Source organism: Schistocerca gregaria, chromosome 4 (assembly GCF_023897955.1).
Source record: "Schistocerca gregaria isolate iqSchGreg1 chromosome 4, iqSchGreg1.2, whole genome shotgun sequence".
NCBI lineage: Eukaryota > Metazoa > Arthropoda > Insecta > Orthoptera > Acrididae > Schistocerca > Schistocerca gregaria.
In genome coordinates this window covers 755495023-755517822 of record NC_064923.1, presented here as the reverse complement: position 1 = coordinate 755517822, position 22800 = coordinate 755495023, and the positions used below count along the sequence as shown (strand labels likewise).

Here is a 22800-nt window from a genome sequence, read left to right as displayed (position 1 = left end):
GTTACTTTGTGTCAGGAAGGGCTCTCAACAAGGGAAGTGTCCAGGCGACTAGGAGTGAACCAAAGCGATATTGTTCGGACGTGGGGAGGGATACAGAGAGACAGGAACTGTCGATGGCATGCCTCGCTCAAAGCGCCTAAGGGCTAGTACTGCAGTGGATGGCCGCTGCCTACGGATTATGGCTCGACGAAACCCTGACAGCAACGCCACCACGTTGAATAATGCTTTTCGTGTAGCCACAGGACGTCTTGTTACGACTCAAACTGTTAACAATAGGCTGCATGATGTGCAACTTCACTCCCCATGTCCATGGCGAGGCCCATCTTTGCAACCACGACACCATGCAGCACGGTACAGATGGGCCCAACAACATCCGCATGGACCGCTCAGGATTGGCATCACGTTCTCTTCACTAATGAGTGTCACTTATGCCTTCAAACAGACAATCGTCGGAGACGTGTCAGGAGGCAACTCAATCAGGATTAACGCCTTAGACACACTGTCCAGCGAGTGCAGCAAGGTGGAGGATCCATGCTGTTCTGGGGTGGCATTATATGGAGCCGACGTACGCCGCTGGTGGTCATGAAAGGCGCCGTAACGGCTGTATCATACGTGAATGCCGTCCTCCGACCGATAGTGTAACCATATCGGCAGCATATTGGCGAGGCATTCGTCTTCATGGACGGCGATTCGCGTCCCCATCATTCCCATCTACATGACTACTCTGCAATTCACATTTAAGTGCTTGGCAGAGGGTTCATCGAACCACAATCATACTATCTCTCTACCATTCCACTCCCTAACAGCACGCGGGAAAAACGAACACCTAAACCTTTCTGTTCGAGCTCTGATTTCTCGTATTTTATTTTGATGATCATTCCTACCTATGTAGGTTGGGCTCAACAAAATATTTTCGCATTAGGAAGAGAAAGTCGGTGACTGAAATTTTGTAAAAAGATCTCGCCGCGATGAAAAACGTCTTTGCTTTAATGACTTCCATCCCAATTCGCGTATCATATCTGCCATACTGTCTCCCCTATTACGTGATAATACAAAACGAGCTGCCCTTTTTTGCACCCTTTCGATGTCCTCCGTCAATCCCACCTGGTAAGGATCCCACACCGCGCAGCAATATTCTAACAGAGGACGAACGAGTGTAGTGTAAGCTGTCTCTTTAGTGGACTTGTTGCACCTTCTAAGTGTCCTACCAATGAAATGCAACCTTTGGCTCGCCTTCCCCACAATATTATCTATGTGGTCTTTCCAACTGAAGTTGTTCATAATTTTAACACCCAGGTACTTAGTTGAATTGACAGCCTTGAGAACTGTACTATTTATCGAGTAATCGAATTCCAACGGATTTCTTTTGGAACTCGTGTGGATCACCTCGCACTTTTCGTTATTTAGCGTCGACTGCCACCTGCCTCACCATACAGCAATCTTTTCTAAATAGCTTTGCAACTGATACTGTTCTTCGGATGACCTTACTAGACGGTAAATTACAGCATCGTCTGCGAACAGCCTAAGGGAACTGCTCAGATTGTCACCCAGGTCATTTATATGGATCCGGAACAGCAGTGGTCCCAGGACGCTTCCCTGGGGAACACCTGATATCACTTCAGTTTTACTCGATGATTTGCCGTCTATTACTACGAACTGCGACCTTCCTGACAGGAAATCACGAATCCAGTCGCACAACTGAGACTATACCCCATAGGCCCGCAGCTTGATTAGAAGTCGCTTGTGGACGGTGTCAAAAGCTTTCCGGAAATTTAGAAATACGGAATCAACTTGAGATCCCCTGTCGATAGCGACCATTACTTCGTGCGAATAAAGAACTAGCTGCGTTGCACAAGAGCGATGTTTTCTGAAGCCATGGTGATTACGTATCAATAGATCGTTCCCTTCGAGGTGATTCATAATGTTTGAATACAGTATATGCTCTAAAACCCTACTGCAAACCGACATCAATGATATAGGTCTGTAGTTCGATGGATTACTCCTACTACTCTTCTTAAACACTGGTGCGACCTGCGCAATTTTCCAATCTGTAGGTACAGATCTATCGGTGAACGAGCGGTTGTATATGAGTGCTAAGTAGGGAGCTATTGCATCAGCGTAATCTGAAAGGAACCTAATCGGTATACAATCTGAACCTGAAGACTTGCCCGTATCAAGCAATTTACTTCGCAACCCCTAAGGTATCTACTTCTAAGAAACTCATGCTAGCAGATGTTCGTGTTTCAAATTCTGGAATATTCCATTCGTCTGCCCTGGTGAAGGAATTTCGGAAAACTGCGTTCAGTAACTCAGCTTTAGCGGCACAGTCGTCGGTAACAGTACCATCGGCACTGCGCAGCGAAGGTATTGACTGCGTCTTGCCGCTTGTGTACTTTACATACGACCAGAATTTCTTCGGATTTTCTACCAAATTTCGAGACAATGTTTCGTTGTGGAACCTATTAAAGGCATCTCGCATTGAAGTCCGTGCCAAATTTCGCGCGTCTGTAAATTTTAGCCAATCTTCGGGATTTCGCGTTCTTCTGAACTTCGCATGCTTTTCCCGTTGCCTCTGTAACAGCGTTCGGACCTGTTTTGTGTACCACGGGGGATCCGATCCATCTCTTACCAATTTATCTTTTCTTGTGAGTGACTTCCTTCAACATCGCTCGACTAGAGTGGCCAGGATGTTCTCCAGACATGAACCCTGTGGAACATGCCTGGGATAGATTGCAAAGGGCTATTTATGGACAACGTGGCCCACCAACCACTCTGAGCAATCTACTCCGAATCGCCGTTGAGGAGTGGGACAACCTGGACGAACAGTGCATTGATAAACTTCTGGGTAGTATGGTACGACTAATACAGGCATGCATTAATGCAAGACGACGTGCTACTGGGTATTAGAGTACAGCAGTCTGGACCACCACCTCTGAAGACCTCGTTGGATGGTGGTATAACATGCAATGTGTCGTTTTCATGAGCAATACAAAGGACGGAAATTATGTTTATGTTGATCTCTATTCCAGTTTTGGAACAAGTTCCGGAACTCTCGTAACCGAGGTGATGCAAAACTTTTTATGTTGTGTGTAATTACAATCACTCATACAGAGTCAGAAATAAGTACACTGTTACATCGATTACGTATAAAATATAGTTTCTGTAATAAAGCTTACATATTCAGAATGAGAACTGTAGTCCAAGTTACCAATGTATATTAAACGGCGAAAAATTTGGATGGTGCAGAAGGTATTTTATCTGCATTTTCGGTGTTACAAGTACTTCAGCTGCTCACTAACCAGCGTCACTTAAACGTACCCCCCCCCCCCCCCCTACCCGCAGTTTCATCATACATCTCTTTCCACAGACCTCTTTCACCGACGCTACACCTTCAGTATACCAACAGAATCCTCACCAATCTATACAACATCCTGACAATCTGTCCGTTCACATGGAAGTTTCGACTCGGCATTACGCTGCGACCCATTCAATGTCTACAACATCTTGTGAAATATATAATTATTATAGGGCTTCAGCTGAATACATAGTTGCATCAAAACTTTGAGCTATTAAATGTATTATTTCAAACAATAGTTTTCCGTAGAGTTATTCATATTGTTAAGCTTACTCTTACTCGTTCTATCAGTTTCCACTTGTCAGACTGTCTTGTACTCTACCGAAAAGCGCGTCGAAAATATCTATAAAACTTGTTTTCGTCGTTACGCGAATTGGAATACAGTGTGACGGACGCACCTTTCGTACATCTTGTTCCACTATAGGATGCACCCTAACCCTCTCTCGCGCGTGGAATTTCTCTATTTGTATATCAGATAGGCTGAATTGACTTTTAGTTGCAGAGGCCTCAACTCTATGCGTGCTATCAGACAGAACGATGATCGAGCGAGGTGGCACAGTGGTTAGCTCACTAGACTCGCATTCGGGAGGACGACCGTTTATCTACATCTATATCTACATGGATACTCTGCAAATCGCATTTAAGTGCCTGTCAGAGGGTTCATCAAACCACCTTCACAGTTCTCTATTATTCCAATCTCGTGTAGCGCGCGGAAAGAATGAACACCTATATCTTTCCGTACCAGCTCTGATTTTCCTTATTTTATCTTTTTGATCGTTCCTCCCTATGTAGGTCGATGTCAACAAAATATTTTCGCATTCGGAGGAGGAAGTTGGTGATTGGAATTTTGTGAGAAGATTCCGTCGCAACGAAAAACGCCTTTCTTTTAATGATTTCCAGCCCAAATCCTGTATCATTTCTGTGACACTCTCTCCCATATTTCGCTATAATACAAAACTTGCTGCCGTTCTTTGAACTTTTTGGATCCCACACCGCCCAACAGTATTCTAAAAGACGACGGACATTTTCTAAGTGTCCTGCCAATAAAACGCAATCTTTGGTTAACCTTCCCCACAACATTTTCTACGTTTTCCTTCCATTTTAAATTTTTCGTAATTGTTATTCCTAGGTATTTAGTTGAATTTACGGCCTTTAGATTTGACTGATTTATCGCGTAACCGATGTTTAACGAGTTGCTTACAGCACTCGTGTGGATGACCTCACACTTTTCGTTATTTAGGGTCAGCTGCCACTATTCGCACCATTCCGAAATATTTTCTAAATCGTTTTGCAGTTTGTTTTGATCTTCTGATGACATTATTAGTCGATAAACGACAGCGTCATCTGCAAACAACCGAAGACAGCTGCTCTCACTGTCTGCCAAATTGTTTACATAGATAAGGGCTTCTAACACTACCTTTGGGAACGCCAGAAGTCACTTCCGTTTTACTCGATTACTTTCCGTCAATTGTGACCTCTCTGACAGGAAATCACAAATCCAGTCACATACGTGAGACGATATTCCATAAGCACGGAAATTCACTACGAGCCGCTTGTGAGGTACAATGTCAAAAGTCTTCCGGAAATCCAGAAATACGGAATCGATCTGAAATCCCTTGTCAATAGCACTCACTACTTCATGTGAATAAAGAGACAGTTGTGCTTCACAGGAACGATGTTTTCTAAACCCATGTTGACTGTGTATCAATAAACCGTTTTCTTCGCGGTAATTCATAATGTTCGAACAGAATATATGTTCTAAAATCCTGCTGCATATCGACGTTAACGATATGGCCCTGTAATTTAGTGGATTACTCCTACCACCTTCTTGAATATTGGTGTGAGCTGTGCAACTTTCCAGTCTTTGGGTACGGATCTTTCGTCGAGCGAACGGTTGTATATGATTGTTAAGTATGGAGCTAATGCATCAGTATACTCCGAAAGGAACCTAATTGGTTTACAGTCTGGACCAGAAGATTTGCTTTTATTAAGTGATTTAAGTTGCTTCACTAGTCCGAGGATATTTTTTTCTAAGTTACTCATGTTGGCAGCTGTTCTCGATTCGAATTCTAGAATATTTACTTTGTCTTCTTTTGTGAAGGGATTCCGGAAGGCTCTGTTTAGTAACTCTGCGTCCGACCCTCCTGACTTAGGTTGTCCGCGACTTCCCCAGATCGGTTCTGCCAGTGCCGCGATGGATCCTCTGAAAGGACACGACCGACTTCAAAAAATGGCTCTGAGCACTATGGGACTTAACAGCTGAGGTCATCAGTCCCCTAGAACTTAGAACTAATTAAACCTAACTAACCTAAGGACATCACACACATCCATGCCCGAGGCAGGAATCGAACCTGCGACAGTAGCAGTCGCGCGGTTCCGGACTGTGGCACCTAGAGCCGATGGCCACCGCGGCCGGCACGCCTGACTTCCTTCCCCATCCTTCCCTAATCCAATGGGACTGATGACCACTCTGTTTGGACCCCTACCCTGAAATCAACCAACCAACTGACTCAGAGCACAGTGCAGAGAGCGTAGTGCACATAACTCTGCATTCGCCGGACTGCACGGAATCACGCGCATCCACCTGACCGTGTGATGCATCGACACGAGACCGCCAGCCGAGAACGGAACGTGGAGCGCGGACTATCCGCGTAAGTTTCCAGCTCCCACCACTAAGCGTAACTGGTTACGATTTCCCAGTCGATGTGTCCCATGTGCGACACAGAACCATAGTGTCTTGCATCTGCTGCCACATACATCCGGAAACGTACCGAGGTCCTTGTTTGATTCATGCCACTCAGACTCGCTGATGTATTGAGTTCCAAAAGTGACAGAAGCGCAATCAGCTAGGACAATCCTGAGCCAAGACCACAGCAGCCAAGCGCGGCATCTGTTGGAATGCCGTGAAATGGGTGACGTTGCAACAGCGCCAGCTTCCAGCCTCAGAAGGAATACATCCCGTCGCGGAGCCTGCTGGTCCACTGCAGAAATGCAGATCTGCGCCCAGCGGGCCTTTGATGGGGCGAGTGGCCGCTGCCAGCTCTCTCCGATCCTCCGCCGTCCGCAGCCGCCTCACATTCTTGCGGTTGACGGGTCGCGCCACCTGGAGGGGCTGCGGTTTTCTGCGCTTATCCTTTGTTCTGCGGATAGGCGTGCTGTCCCACGAAATTCCTTTACTGTATGATTATATGATAGCGGAACAAACGCTGGTAGCAGTTACTTCTGTAAAATATCTTGGAGTATGCGTGCGGATTGATTTGAAGTGGAATGATCATATAAAATTAATTGTTGGTAAGGCGGATACCACGTTGAGATTCATTGGGAGAGTCCTTAGAAAATGTAGTCCATCAACAAATGAGGTGGCTTACAAAACACTCGTTCCACCTATACTTTATTATTGCTCATCAGTGTGGGATCCGTACAAGGTCGGGTTGACAGAGGAGATAGAGAAGATCCAAAGAAGAGCGGCGCGTTTCGTCACAGGGTCATCTAGTAAGCGTGATAGCGTTACGGATATGTTTAGCAAACCTAAGTGGCAGACTCTGCAAGAGAGGCGCACTGCATCGCTGTGTAGCGGTGTGCTGTCCAGGTTTCGAGAGGTGCGTTTCTGGATCAGGTATCGAATATATTGCTTCCCCCTACTTATACCTGCCGAGGAGATCACGAATGTAAAATTAGAAAGGTTCGAGCGCGCACGGAGGCTTTCCGGCAGTCGTTCTTCCGGCGAACCATACGCAACTGGAACAGGAAAGGGAGGTAACGACAGTGGCACGTAAAGTGCCCTCAGCCACACACCTTTGGGTGGCTTGCGGAGTATAAATGTAGATGTAGATGTAGACACGTTCTTTCCCACAGTACGCAAAATCTACGACCTATTCAGAAAATGAGTGTACGAAAATGACCCTGCACACAGTACCAGAATAGGGTAAAAATATAACAGAATTTGAAACATCTACATGGAAATAGTGATACAATAGCGCACTTCTTAGCTAGGCGCAGGAAAAATTTCGTACGAGAATACATTATCGCTAGAACTGCTGCAACGGAAGCTCACGTAACTGTAGGACGCTGTGGGTTTATTCCTTGCGTGTTGTACTGAGTTAAATTTTGCTTTCTTTCACTTCGCCGTTTCTAAACGAACTGCATTATGTCTTTTACTTCCATGTCATTTATACATTTGACTTATCCGTCTGTGACTGCCTCAACGCCGCGCGCAAGTAGCCGAGCGGTCCCAGGCGCTGCAGTCATGGACTGTGTGGCTGGTCCCGGTGGAGGTTCGAGTCCTCCCTCGGGCGTGGGTGCGTGTGTTGTCCTTAGGATAATTTAGGTTAAATAGTGTGTAAGCTTAGGGACTGATAACCTTAGCAGTTAAGTCTCATACGATTTCACACACATTTGTGCATTTGAACTGCCTCAACAAAATAGACCATTAATCTCTCACAAATACAAATAGAATGCTTTCAGGTATCTTAGTGCATGATGTTAATAAAACAGTGAAATACTTCAAAACATAATATCTGGATTACCACGTATTACAACATCAGATTTATTTATTTCTCTGCCCAAAAGTTATTTTGTATACTACCTAGAAAATTACATTCATACGAACTGCCGCAGGAGCCAGCACGAATGCGGGTTATTCATTTCACCGGTGACTACACTGAAGGTTTAAAGTTCAGAAACGAGAGTTGAAATTGAGAAGCGAGATAGTAAATACGGAGATGGGGCATTTTGCTTCAGCTGTTTCAACGCTTTCTGTTGGTTAATTTTCATATTCCAAGAACGCATTAATATTGAGAATTATATATACATTCCTGGCACATTTCATGATTTAGCTGTTGCTCCTCAACAATAATATCATCAAACAAAGTGTCCATTCACATAGCTTGGTTCGTTAACGGCTAAAGTGATGAGGATACAGATGAATGTCAACTCCCTCTCCACACAGTCACCCAGTTTGAACACTGTGGTACACCTGTGGAGAGGAGAACTATGCGCGAAATACCTCCCTGTGATCGCTGGCAGAAGTAAGTGCTATACTGATTGCCAGCATTGGTGTTGATGGCCTGTCAGAGATCGGCAGATATCCACGAATATCCGCAGTAATAGCTATTTTTAAATTTATTCATGTGGTATGGATTTTGTTGAGGTCTGCGCCTATACCCTTAAAGTTTGAAAATAATTTTTCAGGCTCAGCCACTTTAATTTAAAAATATTTATCGGCATTAGGTGATTTACAGTTAAACGGTGTTTACTTATTGATACCTTTGGAGTGTGGTGAGATGTACTTGCTGGGTGTGCCACTGAGCTTATGGATCGAGATCTGTCCCTATTGAGAAAGGTTTATTTATTTTAGTGTGCACCATTATACACTCCTGGAAATTGAAATAAGAACACCGTGAATTCATTGTCCCAGGAAGGGGAAACTTTATTGACACATTCCTGGGGTCAGATACATCACATGCTCACACTGACAGAACCACAGGCACATAGACACAGGCAACAGAGCATCCACAATGTCGGCACTAGTACAGTGTATATCCACCTTTCGCAGCAATGCAGGCTGCTATTCTCCCATGGAGACGATCGTAGAGATGCTGGATGTAGTCCTGTGGAACGGCTTACCATGCCATTTCCACCTGGCGCCTCAATTGGACCAGCGTTCGTGCTGGACGTGCAGACCGCCTGAGACGACGCTTCATCCAGTCCAAAACATGCTCAATGGGGGACAGATCCGGAGATCTTGCTGGCCACGGTAGTTGACCTACACCTTCTAGAGCACGTTGGGTGGCACGGGATACATGCGGACGTGCATTGTCCTGTCGGAACAGCAAGTTCCCTTGCCGGTCTAGGAATGGTAAAACGATGGGTTCGATGACGGTTTGGATGTACCGTGCACTATTCAGTGTCCCCTCGACGATCACCAGAGGTGTGCGGCCAGTGTAGGAGATCGCTACCCACACCATGATGCCGGGTGTTGGCCCTGTGTGCCTCGGTCGTATGCAGTCCTGATTGTGGCGCTCACCTGCACGGCGCCAAACACGCATACGACCATTATTGGCACCAAGGCAGAAGCGACTCCCATCGCTGAAGACGACACGTCTCCATTCGTCCCTCCATTCACGCCTGTCGCGACACCACTGGAGGCGGGCTGCACGATGTTGGGGCGTGAGAGGAAGACGGCCTAACGGTGTGCGGGACCGTAGCCCAGCTTCATGGAGACGGTTGCGAATGGTCCTCGCCGATACCCCAGGAGCAACAATGTCCCTAATTTGCTGGGAAGTGGCGGTGCGGTCCCCTACGGCACTGCGTAGGATCCTACGGTCTTGGCGTGCATCCGTGCGTCGCTGCGGTCCGGTCCCAGGTCGACGGGCACGTGCACCTTCCGCCGACCACTGGCGACAACATCGATGTACTGTGGAGACCTCACGCCCCACGTGTTGAGTAATTCGGCGGTACGTCCACCCGGCCTCCCGCATGCCCACTATACGCCCTCGCTCAAAGTCCGTCAACTGCACATACGGTTCACGTCCACGCTATCGCGGCATGCTACCAGTGTTAAAGACTGCGATGGAGCTCCGTATGCCACGGCAAACTGGCTGACACTGACGGCGGCGGTGCACAAATGCTGCGCAGCTAGCGCCATTCGACGGCCAACACTGCGGTTCCTGGTGTGTCCGCTGTGCCGTGCGTGTGATCATTGCTTGTACAGCCCTCTCGCAGTGTCCGGAGCAAGTATGGTGGGTCTGACACACCGGTGTCAATGTGTTCTTTTTTCCATTTCTAGGAGTGTATGTGTTGTATGTTGACATACTCTCAGTATGTCGTTTGAATGTCGTTTACGACTTCATATCCTTTACTACACACGCAGTTTCATACTATGTGTCTGAGCATGAATGAACATACAAGTAACTTCATAAAATAGGTAATACCTGTTTGCAGCGACTTACTATGTGGACGTCGCTCACTCGTAAACGTAGAAGAGAGTTAATTTATCAGTGGGTCTTGATCAGACTACGAAATGAGAAAAGTATCTTTTACCTTTGCTTGACGTTGCAGTTCAAATACTTTTTTGAAAATCGAGTATTGAGTCAAGGATCAAGAATCTGATATCTTCCGACATAATAAAGTAACAGTTTCAGAAACAGCACCCGGAATTCGTACTGGTGTGTATAGACCATGGAGGCGACTGATAACTAAATAAGGAATCTAAATGAAGATCTGGGACGTACACTGGCACCAGCGACATAATATCTTTGTAGCCGTATGTCGTGTTGTTAATTACGGAGGTATTATTTCGTAATAAAAATAATTTCGTTTAACATTTTAAATAAGTGAAGTTAAGAGCATCGAAATGGGTATTACAGTGTCCCCATTCAGTTGTACAGTATTTGTGAAATATAGCATGTAAGTACAAGCTAAAAGAAACAAGCGTGTATAAAGTGCTACGGGCAAGTTAGAGGCGTAAAACTGTAAAGAAATCTTTTCGTCGTTGCTGGCTGCAGTGGTGACCCTATGGTGTGTTGCAGCGCGGAGACGAGGCGTCACGGCGTGACGGCGCTGGTGGACGCGACGCGGCGCGCGGGGGCGGCGGCGGGGGCGGGGGGCGTGGCCCGCGCGTGGGCGCGGCGCGTCGCGGCGGCGCTGGGGGCGGAGGCCCGCGTGCTGCTGCTGCGCCCCGACGCCTTCTGGGACGGCTCGGCCGCCGCCGTCGACGCCTGCGCCAGGACGCAGCCGCACGCACAGGTGGGTGGCCCAGCCTGCAGCCGCCAACACAGCCGCCAGCACGGCTCCAAGAGGCACACCCCCCTCCTCTAAGGGCAAAACTACGCGACTGAAATAAGTACACGCAGACGAGAGAAAGACGTTCGCCAAGCGTTTATCTAGAGCAGTGGTTCCCAACAGGTGGTCCGCGGAGCCCCGGGGGTCCGCGAGCTATGCCAGAGGGGTCCTCAACATTCTATTGGAATGAAAAATATTTTAAATATATTTAGTATGATAACAGATCTTTTTGTTTTGGTCGCTTCCTACATGAGCAGAACTTTAGCGAAAGCTAACTTCTGCGCCTAGCGTCTTCCTAGAGCAAAACTAGAATTAGACAGAGGCAAATAGTTCTGCTGTATGTCGTTAGAGTGCGCTCGCTCCCTCTTTGCAGCTGATTTTTCAATCATGAATATGTCAATGTTTTTCCAGGTACCAAAAATAGAAAACGTATAAAAAGACTCTTAATTTGGCTTTTTTTATGTACTTGATACTGTGATATGACAAGGACCCATCATGCTCTATGAGGAGGTCCTCGAGAAACTTTTTCTTGGGAACCCTTGATCTAGAGGGTAGTACTATATGGCAGAGAATCACCGACAGCCAAAAAGAAAAAGTTATTGGGTACTTTGAAGCGTGGTTGTGGACGAAAATGGAGAAACTGACATGAACGGACAGAACGTCGAATGAAGAAGTACCTCTAAGGAGAGGAGAGGAAAGAGAAATAGTGGAAATAGTAAGAATGAGGGAAATATCTTGGCTGGCAATTGCAGTATACAGTGAAAATTGTCCGCAAGGAAGAGTCGTTGAAAAGGAAGGAAGGAATATTAGGGTTTAACGTCTCGTCGATATGGTGCCCATTACAGATTGGGCGCAAGTTGTTGCATGGATGGGCAAGCAAGACGGTGGTGCCCTTTCAAAAGAACAAGTCCAACATTTGCCTGGAGCAATTCAGGAAAATCACGGGAAACCCAAATTGCAAAGGTCGGCTGCGGATCTGAACCGTCGTCCTCCAGAAAGGCGAGTCCAGCGTGCTACATACTGCGCCATCTCGCTCGGTAAGAGTCGTTCATCGAAACACAGATGGGAAGAGAAAAGCGTAAGTTAGCAGTAGATGGAGGAAGAGGGTCAGAGGGGAGTGGAGAGTGTCCAGTCAATAGCTGTCGCGTGACGTACACCGAAGGAGATGACGTGTACAGCAGTATCAAGCAAACTACTGGACGCGGTGTGGCTGTGGGTACAGCAGAGGTTATTCAGACGTATGTGGGGTCGGGTGGGTTGAAACTGCCGATACTGGATATCGACGCGTGAGGTAATGCAGAAAGAACTAGAACGCAATGCTGGTTGTATTTATTTTGCTTATACACGAGGTCACTTCAGAAGGTGGGTTACCCCTATTCAATAGTCTGGGAATTCTGACATTGCGCTCACAGTATATATTTTCTTTAATGTCGTTTGATGTTTGCAATATAAGCCTATTCCCAAGAGTTAGCAGCTTTCACTCAGTTAATACCAGACAGAAATCCAATCTGCATGTGGAATGCACTTGCTTGACTCTTGTGCAGAAAGGAGTGCAGTATTCTGCTGCATCCATTTTCAATAAGCTACCACAAGAACTCAAAAATCTAAGCAGTAGCCCAAACTCTTTTAAGTCTAAACTGAAGAGTTTCCTCATAGCTGACTCCTATTCTGTCGAGGAGCTCCTGGAAGATCTAAAAAAAATTAAGCAAATTCCTGTTTTACATTGTTGATTTTCTTTATTTAAACTAACTTGTCACCTGAATATGTTTTTCATATTTCATTTTATCTGTTTCTAATATCGTGTTATAATTTCATGTATTGACTTGTTCCATGACCATGGAGACTTCTCCTTAATTTGGTCCCACGGAACAATAAATAAATAAATAAATTAAATTAACACGTCATTATTAAAGGCCAAGTAACTTTTGTTGACTGCTGCACTTACCTTCGACGTGACACTGATACATTACACTATTTTTCAACATAATCACCAAATCTCCACAAACAACATTCGGTACAGTCGGAATCATTCAATTGGCCGACGATTGAAATCCGCCCTTTCTTCACGGAGCCATTCAAGAGTCGCTGCGTGCACAGCCTCACCATGGAGAAATGCCTTTACCTCAGTTATTCTCCCCGCTTGCCTAAAACATGGAAACAGGTTGGTGCGACATATGCACTTGCAGATCAGTACCACCCACATCTGGGCCGCCTCGGTCAAACCGGTGGCACCATTTCACTCCACCGAATGCGACATATACCGCTAGAACTTCACCTTGAACCGGTCTGCAAGAGAAACGTTTTGCCAGCACAGTTATGCCTCAACTTTGGAGAGCATTTGCACTTGCCGCGCTATTTCCTCCCACACCGTGATGTAGCTATTATCCGTCTCTGCAGGAAACCCGAGAAATTTATTCTCTTTCACCAATGAGCCGCTCGTGTTGCACAAGGATGTTAGCGTGGGACGACATTCGTAACGTACATTCCGCCCGTCACTACGTATAGTGTCTGATTAAAAGTATCAAAACAGCCCTATTTAAAACGTCTCTGCTCTAAAAGCCGTGCCCCAGTGTGTGAGATTAACAGCCTGCCCTTACAACTGAGGGCTGTTTTTGTGTACTCAGTATCAGGAACACGTCAACAGTTCTGTACCTCAAGTGACGCCTTCTAAAGTTGAAATTCCCTCTCGCTGCATGAGATCACACTCCGTCATATCTCCCTTTATAAAATGGAGCTGTAACTGTTATGACTGTAGGAAAATATGAGTCTTCTTCTCAATAAATAGCACGTATATATGTTCTACAGATTGCTATCATTTATTTAATGCTGCACTTCTTGTCACAGTACATGCAATATCACACAACATTCCATCTGTGTAGACCAATATCTGACAGTTCTGTGTGATAATACTGATCATACTGTGTAACGTCGTAATGCACTTAATACTTTGATAAATACATCTGTGAACAATTACCACACCTTACGAAGTTCCTATCCTTCGACATCACATTCGCGACCTCTTGCTTCGGCTGCCACCATCCAACTATTGACAATTCTGAGCAGTGAACGGATATCTAAAAACCACTCGGCAGCGGACGTTAGCCGACTCTGCCAACAACGAGAATGGAGCCTCTGTTTCGAGCTCTTTGAGTAACGGGCCAGGAAAATTCATGCTACCTTATATGCTCAACAAGTGAAAATAGAGGACGCAGTCACCATTTGGATTGCGAAGCCTTAACTGGCGACCAGGACGCCATCACGTCGCAGTCTCTAACTACACAGTGACGTTCGTTACATACTGCACAACATTACGATATATTCGGTACCAATTTGCTATAAATGTTACACTATGTAATCCGGAACAGACCACCAGATATCACGAGAGGTAAACTACCTGTGTAAAAGGAGGCATGGAGTATTGTGGTGTAATAAGAGGACCAGCAGCACCAAAATGGACAGGAGAACTCAGTGACCACGAAGGTAGACTAGTCACTGGAGCTGGTCTGAGTAACAAACACGCCAGAGGACATGTCAACCATTCTTCAGTTGCCCAGCGCGATTGTTGGTGACGAGACAGTGAAGTGGAAAAGCGAAGGAATAACTGCAGATAAACCGAGACCAGGTAGATCTCATGTACTGCTGAACAAGGACAGTCGAGTATCGCGGAAGTTGGTCGTAAAAAGTCGCAAAAACGCAGCGGAATGAATCCCTGGTGAGTTACAATGTCCAGCTAGGACACTGGCTGTGTGTAGCGAGTTGAAAAGAGTGGGAGGGGGTGCAATGGTAGAGATGTTCCTCATAAGCGACGTATTTCGGTGTTGAGTGTTAAGCGACGCTTGAGGGTAAAAATGGCTCTGAGTACAATGGAACTTAACATCTGAGATCATCAGTCCCCTAGAAGTTAGAACTACTTAAACCTAACTAATCTAAGGACATCACACACATCCATGCCCGAGGCAGGATTCGAATCTGCGACCGTAGCGGTCGTGCGATTCCAGACTGAAGCGCCTAGAACCGCTCGGCCACCGCGGCCGGCTATGCGAAGAGTAACTCCACTGGACAATGCATGACTGTAAACGAGTGATATCGAGTGATGAATCACGCTATACTCTGTGACAGTTCGATGGAAAGATCTGGATATGGCGACTGCCTGGAACACTCTACCTGCCATCGTGTGCACAGCTAACAGTGAATTTTGGAGGAGGTGGTGTTACGATGTGGGGGGGGGGGGGGGGGGGGTGAGGTGTTTTCCGTGGTTAGTGTCTGGTCTTATTGCGCTTAATAAAACGCTAAATGCGGGTGAATATGAAAATATTTCAGAGAAACGTGTGCTGCGTACAGTAGAGGAATACCTCGGAGAAGATAACTATATCAGTATGGCAGTGCACTGTGTCTTAAAGCAGCCTCTGTGAGGAAATGATGTGTGGACGATAACTTCCAGAAACGGAATGGCTTGCACAGAGTCCCGACGTGAATCCATTGTAACACCTTCCGGATGAGTTATAACATCGGTTCCACTGCAGGCCCCTGCCTTCTACACCGCTACCTTGTCTGGTTTAGGCTCCTGAGGAAGAATGGGCTGCCATTCCTCCACAAGCATTCACACACACACACTGCAGTGTCACCAGCGGAGTTCAAGCCCTCGTAAAGACAAGATTAACATTTTTCATCGGGTAGTGTATATAAAAGACTGTCGCGACAGAATAATTTATCGCATAGCCTGCGATCCAGGTTAGGAAGCGTAAACGATGGTTAGTGTTTAACTTCCTGCCGACTTCGTAGCTGACATAAACGGAGCATAAGTGTAGCTGGGGGGAGAATGGCTGTACCCTTTCAAAAGGAACTTTACCGGCATCCGATTTAACCGTCTTAGGGAAATTACGGAAAAACCTAAATGTGGATCGCCGGAGGGGTATTTAAACCTCTGTCCTTCCTAATACGAAGCCAATGTCTTTATTACTTCGCTATCTCACTGCCAAATAGCTCTCTTTCCATATGAAACAACTATTATGAAGTTGTTCAACACACAAATGCCGTCAAAATACAGTAGAGTTACTGAGCAGTTTTCTGGAAATGATACCATTTAACAGAAAGAAAACCGCGATCCATAAAGTTTTGTGCAGAGTAAAGTGTACCAAGAAGAAAAAGAAGGAGGAGGAGGAGAAAGTAGACGAGCAGGAACACTGAATTCAGCATTGCAAGCATCTAAGTCTCATTCAAAGACGACGGCTGATGGATAAAATCATAAATCAACTGCAACGATTTCCTCACTTTTAAAGTCGAAACTTTGCGAAAAACACTCATCTCTAATAACACTATTGATCTCATTTATAGTATCAGACCTGGAAGAAAGCCAGAGGAAGAGAGAGGAAAACATTCACAATTTTCACGAACGTGGAGTCCAGCACCTTAAATCACCTGTTGAAAGACTGAGCATCCCCCGTGAGAAGGGCGGCAGGGTTGACAGATGCTGAGGAGATACATGGAAAGCAGCTTTGTAAACTGAAGCGGTATTCTCACCAAGCGACTCATACGCCATAAAGTAATGGTAACGGTGGACGTGCTTAGGCACCACGTAATCTTGAAGAAGCAGCTGGTACACTCCCTAGGTCTAAGATACAAATAACTGACACCACGATGATACTTTCGATCAGCAAATAATTGCAGGAGAACCGTGCACTCGACCTCATATAGGATCATATCTATCTGCAAGCATCGAACTACCAGTTGACGCAAGCAGTTTCCAACGTAAACAGAGTGATGTTTGACAGCAGTAAAATATTAGGTTATTGTGATGAGAATCTATCTAAAACATAGTCCGAAGGGCAAGCTTTTGGGAGTATGAAAATCAAGAAGAGGTCCTGAATATTAGAAAAGGAATTACGGTGTTGTCAAAATAAGCCACCATAAATTTGGACACCAGTACGCCCTAATGAAAAAGTTTCTTCCATGCTTCAGATATGCTTCTCTGGCAGCTGACAAAAAATATATATGTATACTGCAACTGTAGCATAATGACTGAAAGACATTCCGACGTAATCGATCTGACATACCAGTGCTGAGCGAGTCACCTTCCTCGTAACCATTTGTGAACCTAACTCTCTTAATTTTTAAATCATCTGCGATTAGAAGATGGTCAAATACAGATAAAATAGAAACGATGTGCAAACAGGAGTGCGTACATCGTCCCTGTGATATCAAATTCCGACATTATCCCGAAGCGTCCTCTGAAGTGTCTACAGAGCCCAAAGCTGTAGCCCTCATTGTTGGTAACTGCAGTTGGCAACTGTGCTGAACAGCGCCACAATAGTTCACCGACTTCTTGAAGAATACCACACGAGATACAACAGGAAATAAGCAATCTATGGCAATGGTCTTCGTGTGTTCACACCGATAAGAGCTTGAACGGCGAAAATGCATGAGGTACATACAGGGTGTTTCAAAAACGACCGGTATATTTGAAACGGCAATAAAAACTAAACGAGCAGCGATAGAAATACACCGTTTGTTGCAATATGCTTGGGACAAACTTTCGAAATTACAGTAGTTACAATTTTCAACAACAGATGGCGCTGCAAGTGATGTGAAAGATATAGAAGACAACGCAGTCTGTGGGTGCGCCATTCTGTACGTCATCTTTCTGCTATAAGCGTGTGCTGTTCACAACGTGCAAGTGTGCTGTGGACAACATGGTTTATTCCTTAGAACAGAGGATTTTTCTGGTGTTGGAATTCCACCGCCTAGAACACAGTGTTGTTGCAACAAGACGAAGTTTTCAACGGAGGTTTAATGTAACCAAAGGACCGAAAAGCGATACAATAAAGAATCTGTTTGAAAAATTTCAACGGACTGGGAACGTGACGAATGAACGTGCTGGAAAGGTAGGGCGACCGCGTACGGCAACCACAGAGGGCAACGCGCAGCTAGTGCAGCAGGTGATCCAACAGCGGCCTAGGGGTTTCCGTTCGCCGTGTTGCAGCTGCGGTCCAAATGACGCCAACGTCCACGTATCATCTCATGCGCCAGAGCTTACACCTCTATCCATACAAAATTCAAACGCGGCAACCCCTCAGTGCCGCTACCATTGCTGCACGAGAGACATTCGCTAACAATATAGTGCACAGGATTGATGACGGCGATATGCATGTGGGCAGCATTTGGTTTACTGACGAAGCTTTTTTTTACCTGGACGGCTTCGTCAATAAACAGAACTGGCGCATATGGGAAACCGAAAAGCCCCATGTTGCAGTCCCATCGTCCCTGCATCCTCAAAAAGTACTGGTCTGGGCCGCCATTTCTTCCAAAGGAATCATTCGCACATTATTCAGACCCGAAACGATTACTGCATCACGCTATCTGGACATTCTTCGTGAATTTGTGGCGGTACAAACTGCCTTAAACGACACTGCGAACACCTCGTGGTTTATGCAAGATAGTGCCCTGCCACATCGCACGGCCGACGTCTTTAATTTCCTGAATGAATATTTCGATGATCGTGTGATTGCTTTGGGCTATCCGAAACATACAGGAGGCGGCGTGGATTGGCCTCCCAATTCGCCAGACATGAACCCCTGTGACTTCTTTCCGTGGGGACACTTGAAAGACCAGGTGTACCGCCAGAATCCAGAAACAATTGAACAGCTGAAGCAGTACATCTCATCTGCATGTGAAGCCATTCCGCCAGACACGTTGTCAAAGGTTTCGGGTAATTTCATTCAGAGATTACGCCAAATTATTGCTACGCATGGTGGATATGTGGAAAATATCGTACTATAGAGTTTCCCAGACCGCAGCGCCATTTGTTGTTGACAATTGTAACTACTGTAATTTCGAAAGTTTGTCCCAAGCATATTGCAACAAACGGTGTATTTCTATCGCTGCTCGTTTAGTTTGTATTGCCGTTTCAAATATACCGGTCATTTTTGAAACACCCTGTATCATTAAACACTAATGTTCAGCAGCTTTCTCTTTGCATCGGTATGTTTGACCTCGAAAATGATGAAAATAAGTTAACTTTGTGTATTCCCTTTCATTAATAAGGACCTACCTCCGCTGTCGAGGTTGATAACTCATGCATGCATGGTAGCGTTCGACTCTAAGGTATTAACCATTGGGTAACACTGTATCTCTTCTTCGGTAACCACCTTATGTTGTGTGGAAATGGTACCACTTAGTTCCGCCCTTGCGAAGAGATTGTCGACAAACGTCTGAATGAGCTCTAATATCTATGCTTTACCACTCATGGTCATTTCATGGGAGGTATTTGATGGGAGTAATAAGGTGCTCATCTTCAAACGTACGCTCTAGGGATTTCAACAGCAAACGCCTTCGTGATACACGGTGACGCTTCTGTGGTAGCGACAGCAAGGCGAATTTTTTGAGTCGCCACAAACACTGTCGCGCTTATTGAACCATTCTTTGACGAAACGTGTCGCTCTTCGTTGGATCTTCTCGCATATTCATACGACCTTGTAAGGATCCCAGACTAATGGGCAATGCTATAGAAAATGTTTTATAATCCACTTCCTTCGTGAGTTAATTGCAATTCTTGAATATTCTTCCAGTAAATCTCACGTGGGATCTGCTTTTCTCACAGTTAGTTTTATGTGATCATTGCACTTTAAGCCAGTCCAGACGGTTACCAGTACGTACTATTACTGCTGTTACTGTTTCCAGTGATTTGTTGTTGACATCTTAATCAGTAGGTCTTCCAGCGTTTCGCTACAGTCTCGTGAGGTTTCAACCTTCTCATAGATAACAGTTTCCTGTGCGAGCAGCCACTTCCAACGTTATCGCCTAGTTCATCTACGTATCTTGCAAACACTAACGGTATTATTTCTTGAAGAACTACGGAAATTACCTTACCATCTGACGATTGCGTACCGTAAAAGCGACTTGTTGAACTCTGCTCGGAAGCCTGGAAACCACGTACAAGTCTGGTCCTATACTCGGTAAGCTCGTGGTGGGTTTTTTTTCCATGGGCGATATTGCTGAACTGTATTGAATGCCTTCCAGAAGCCCCATTATATGGCATCATCCGGGCGCTTTGGCATACAGCACTATAAATTTCGTGGACGAACAGTGCAAGCTTTGCTCGCAAGATCTCTATTTCCGAAATCCATTTTGAGTTTTATGCATTCTCCAGAAACATCACAATAAATGTGGATGAAAAGTGATACATACTTCTGAAACCGATTGACGTTGGCGATACATCCAATTCCTCCGACGTCCTATCTTTAAAACGGAAATGCCCTGCGATTTTTCCAATCGCCTGGTACCCTTATTTGTCCTAAGATAAATTGCTGTCAGAAAGGGAGGAAGCCCTATTGTATAGTCTCATAGTTATCTCATCCAGTCCTGATGCCTTTCCACTGCTGACTGATTTTACTTTCCACTGCTGAGAGATTTTACTTGATTTTCCATTCCACAGAAACTTACCTGAATACCTACCGTTTCCGCTTTTGTACAGTACTGGGAGATGAAGGATCTTGCACAGGATAGAGTAGCATGGAGAGCTGCAGCAAACCAGTATCAGGACTGAAGACCACAACAACAACGAAATTTCATGAATACATTTGTCTAAATAACATATTTAAGTGATTGATAGTGCAAGAACACGGGTTAATGTAAGTGCGAGGTAAGCCGTTCCAAATATGAAATGCTGGTACATAAATGACTACTTTAACCGCCAGAACGTGGAAAGAAAGCATGCAACCGTACGTGCACTGTGTTGTACAGGTGCTGGACGTCAGTTTGTAGGGTGGAGTTCCGTGCCTATTCCACTTGGTTGGTCAATACAGAAACTGTTATGCTTTTTGCTGATGACGCTGGCATTTCCGTCCGATTGTGTCCGATAAGTGCTCAATTGAACGTAGATGTGATGATCCAGCAGACCAAGGCAACATGTCCACACTCTATAGTGTATATCGGCGAGAGTTATCCTATTGGAAAACACCTCCTGGGATGATTTTAATGAATGGCAGCTCAAGGGGTCGAATCACCTACAGATTGGAAAATTGCGCAGGTCGCACCAGTGTTCAAGAAGGGTAGTAGGAGTAATCCATCGAAGTACAGACCTATATCATTGACGTCGTTTTGCATTAGGTTTTTTCAGCATATACTGTATTCAAACATTATGAATCACCTCGAAGGGAACGGTCTATTGATACGTAATGAGCATGGTTTCAGAAAACATCGTTCTTGTGCAATGCAGCTAGCTCTTTATTCGCACGAAGTAATGGCCGCTATCGACAGGGGATCGCAAGTTGAATCCGTATTTCTGGATTTCCGGAAAGCTTTTGACACCGTTCCTCACAAGCGACTTCTAATCAAGCTGCGGCCCTATGGGGTATCGTCTCAGTTGTGCGACTGGATTCGTGACTTCCTGTCAGAAAGGACGCAGTTCGTAGTAATAGACGGCAAATCATCGAGTAAAACTGAAGTGATATCAGGTGTTCCCCAGGGAAGCGTCCTGGGACCTCTGCTGTTCCTGATCTATATAAATGACCTGGGTGACAATCTGAGCTGTTCTCTTAGGTTGTTCGCAGATGATGCTGTAATTTACCGTCTAGTAAGGTCATCAGAAGAACAGTATCAGTTGCAAAGCGATTTAGAAAAGATTGCTGTATGGTGTGGCAGGTGGCAGTTGACGCTAAATAACGAAACGTGTGAGGTGATCCACATGAGTTCCAAAAGAAATCCGTTGGAATTCGATTACTCGATAAACAGTACAATTCTCAAGGCTGTCAATTCAACTAAGTACCACGGTGTTAAAATTAGGAACAACTTCAGTTGGAAAGACCACATAGATAATATTGTGGGGAAGGCGAGCCAAAGGTTGGGTTTCATTGGCAGGTGCGATTGACGGAGGACATGAAAGGGTGCAAAAAAGGGCAGCTCGTTTTGAATTATCACGTTATAGGGGAGCGAGTGTGGCAGATATGATACGCGAGTTGGGATGGAAGTCATTAAAGCAAAGACGTTTTTCGTCGCGGCGAGATCTGTTTACGAAATTTCAGTCACCAAGTTTTTCTTCCGAATGCGAAATATCATCAAAATAAAATAAGAGAAATCAGAGCTCGAACAGAAAGGTTTAGGTGTTCGTTTTTCCCGCGCGCAGTTCGGGAGTGGAATGGTAGAGAGATAGTATGATTGTGGTTCGATGAACCCTCTGCCAAGCACTTAAATGTGAATTGCAGAGTAATCATGCAGATGTAGATCACACTGATGTGCAGTGAGGTGCCACGAGAGTGATCCTGCTGTCATACGAAATTGCATCCCAGACTATAACTCCGTGTGTGTCCAGTGTGTCTAGCACGCAGACAGGATGGCTGACGCCCTCAACTCACCTCCTCCCAACCAACATACGGCCATCACTGACACCGAGGCAGAGTTACTGTTATGAGGAAACCCAAGACACGTCCACCCTGCTTCCAACAAGATCTTGCTTGACACCACTGAAGTCGCAAATGCAGTTAGTGGTGTCAGTGGAATTCGCGCTGCAGGGCGTCTGGCTCGGAGCTATTCTTGAAGTAACTGATTTGTAAAAGTTCTTTGTGTCACTGTGGTGCCAACTGCTACTCATATTGCTACCGCAGATGCAGTGCGATGCGCCAGATCCATACGCTGTGTACGATGGTCTTTCCTCTCGGTGGTGCCAACGG

General features: G+C 45.6%; 1 protein-coding gene across 1 annotated transcript in view; it reads left to right on the top strand.

The window, feature by feature from the left end:
* Positions 1 to 22800, top strand: part of LOC126267900 (uncharacterized) — a 1063720-nt gene that overhangs the window by 123144 nt on the left and 917776 nt on the right. The window contains exons 4-5 of the mRNA XM_049973211.1: positions 10885 to 10948; positions 11012 to 11101. Of these exons, the coding sequence (XP_049829168.1) occupies positions 10885 to 10948; positions 11012 to 11101 (154 nt within the window). The remainder of the gene's footprint in view (positions 1 to 10884; positions 10949 to 11011; positions 11102 to 22800) is intronic.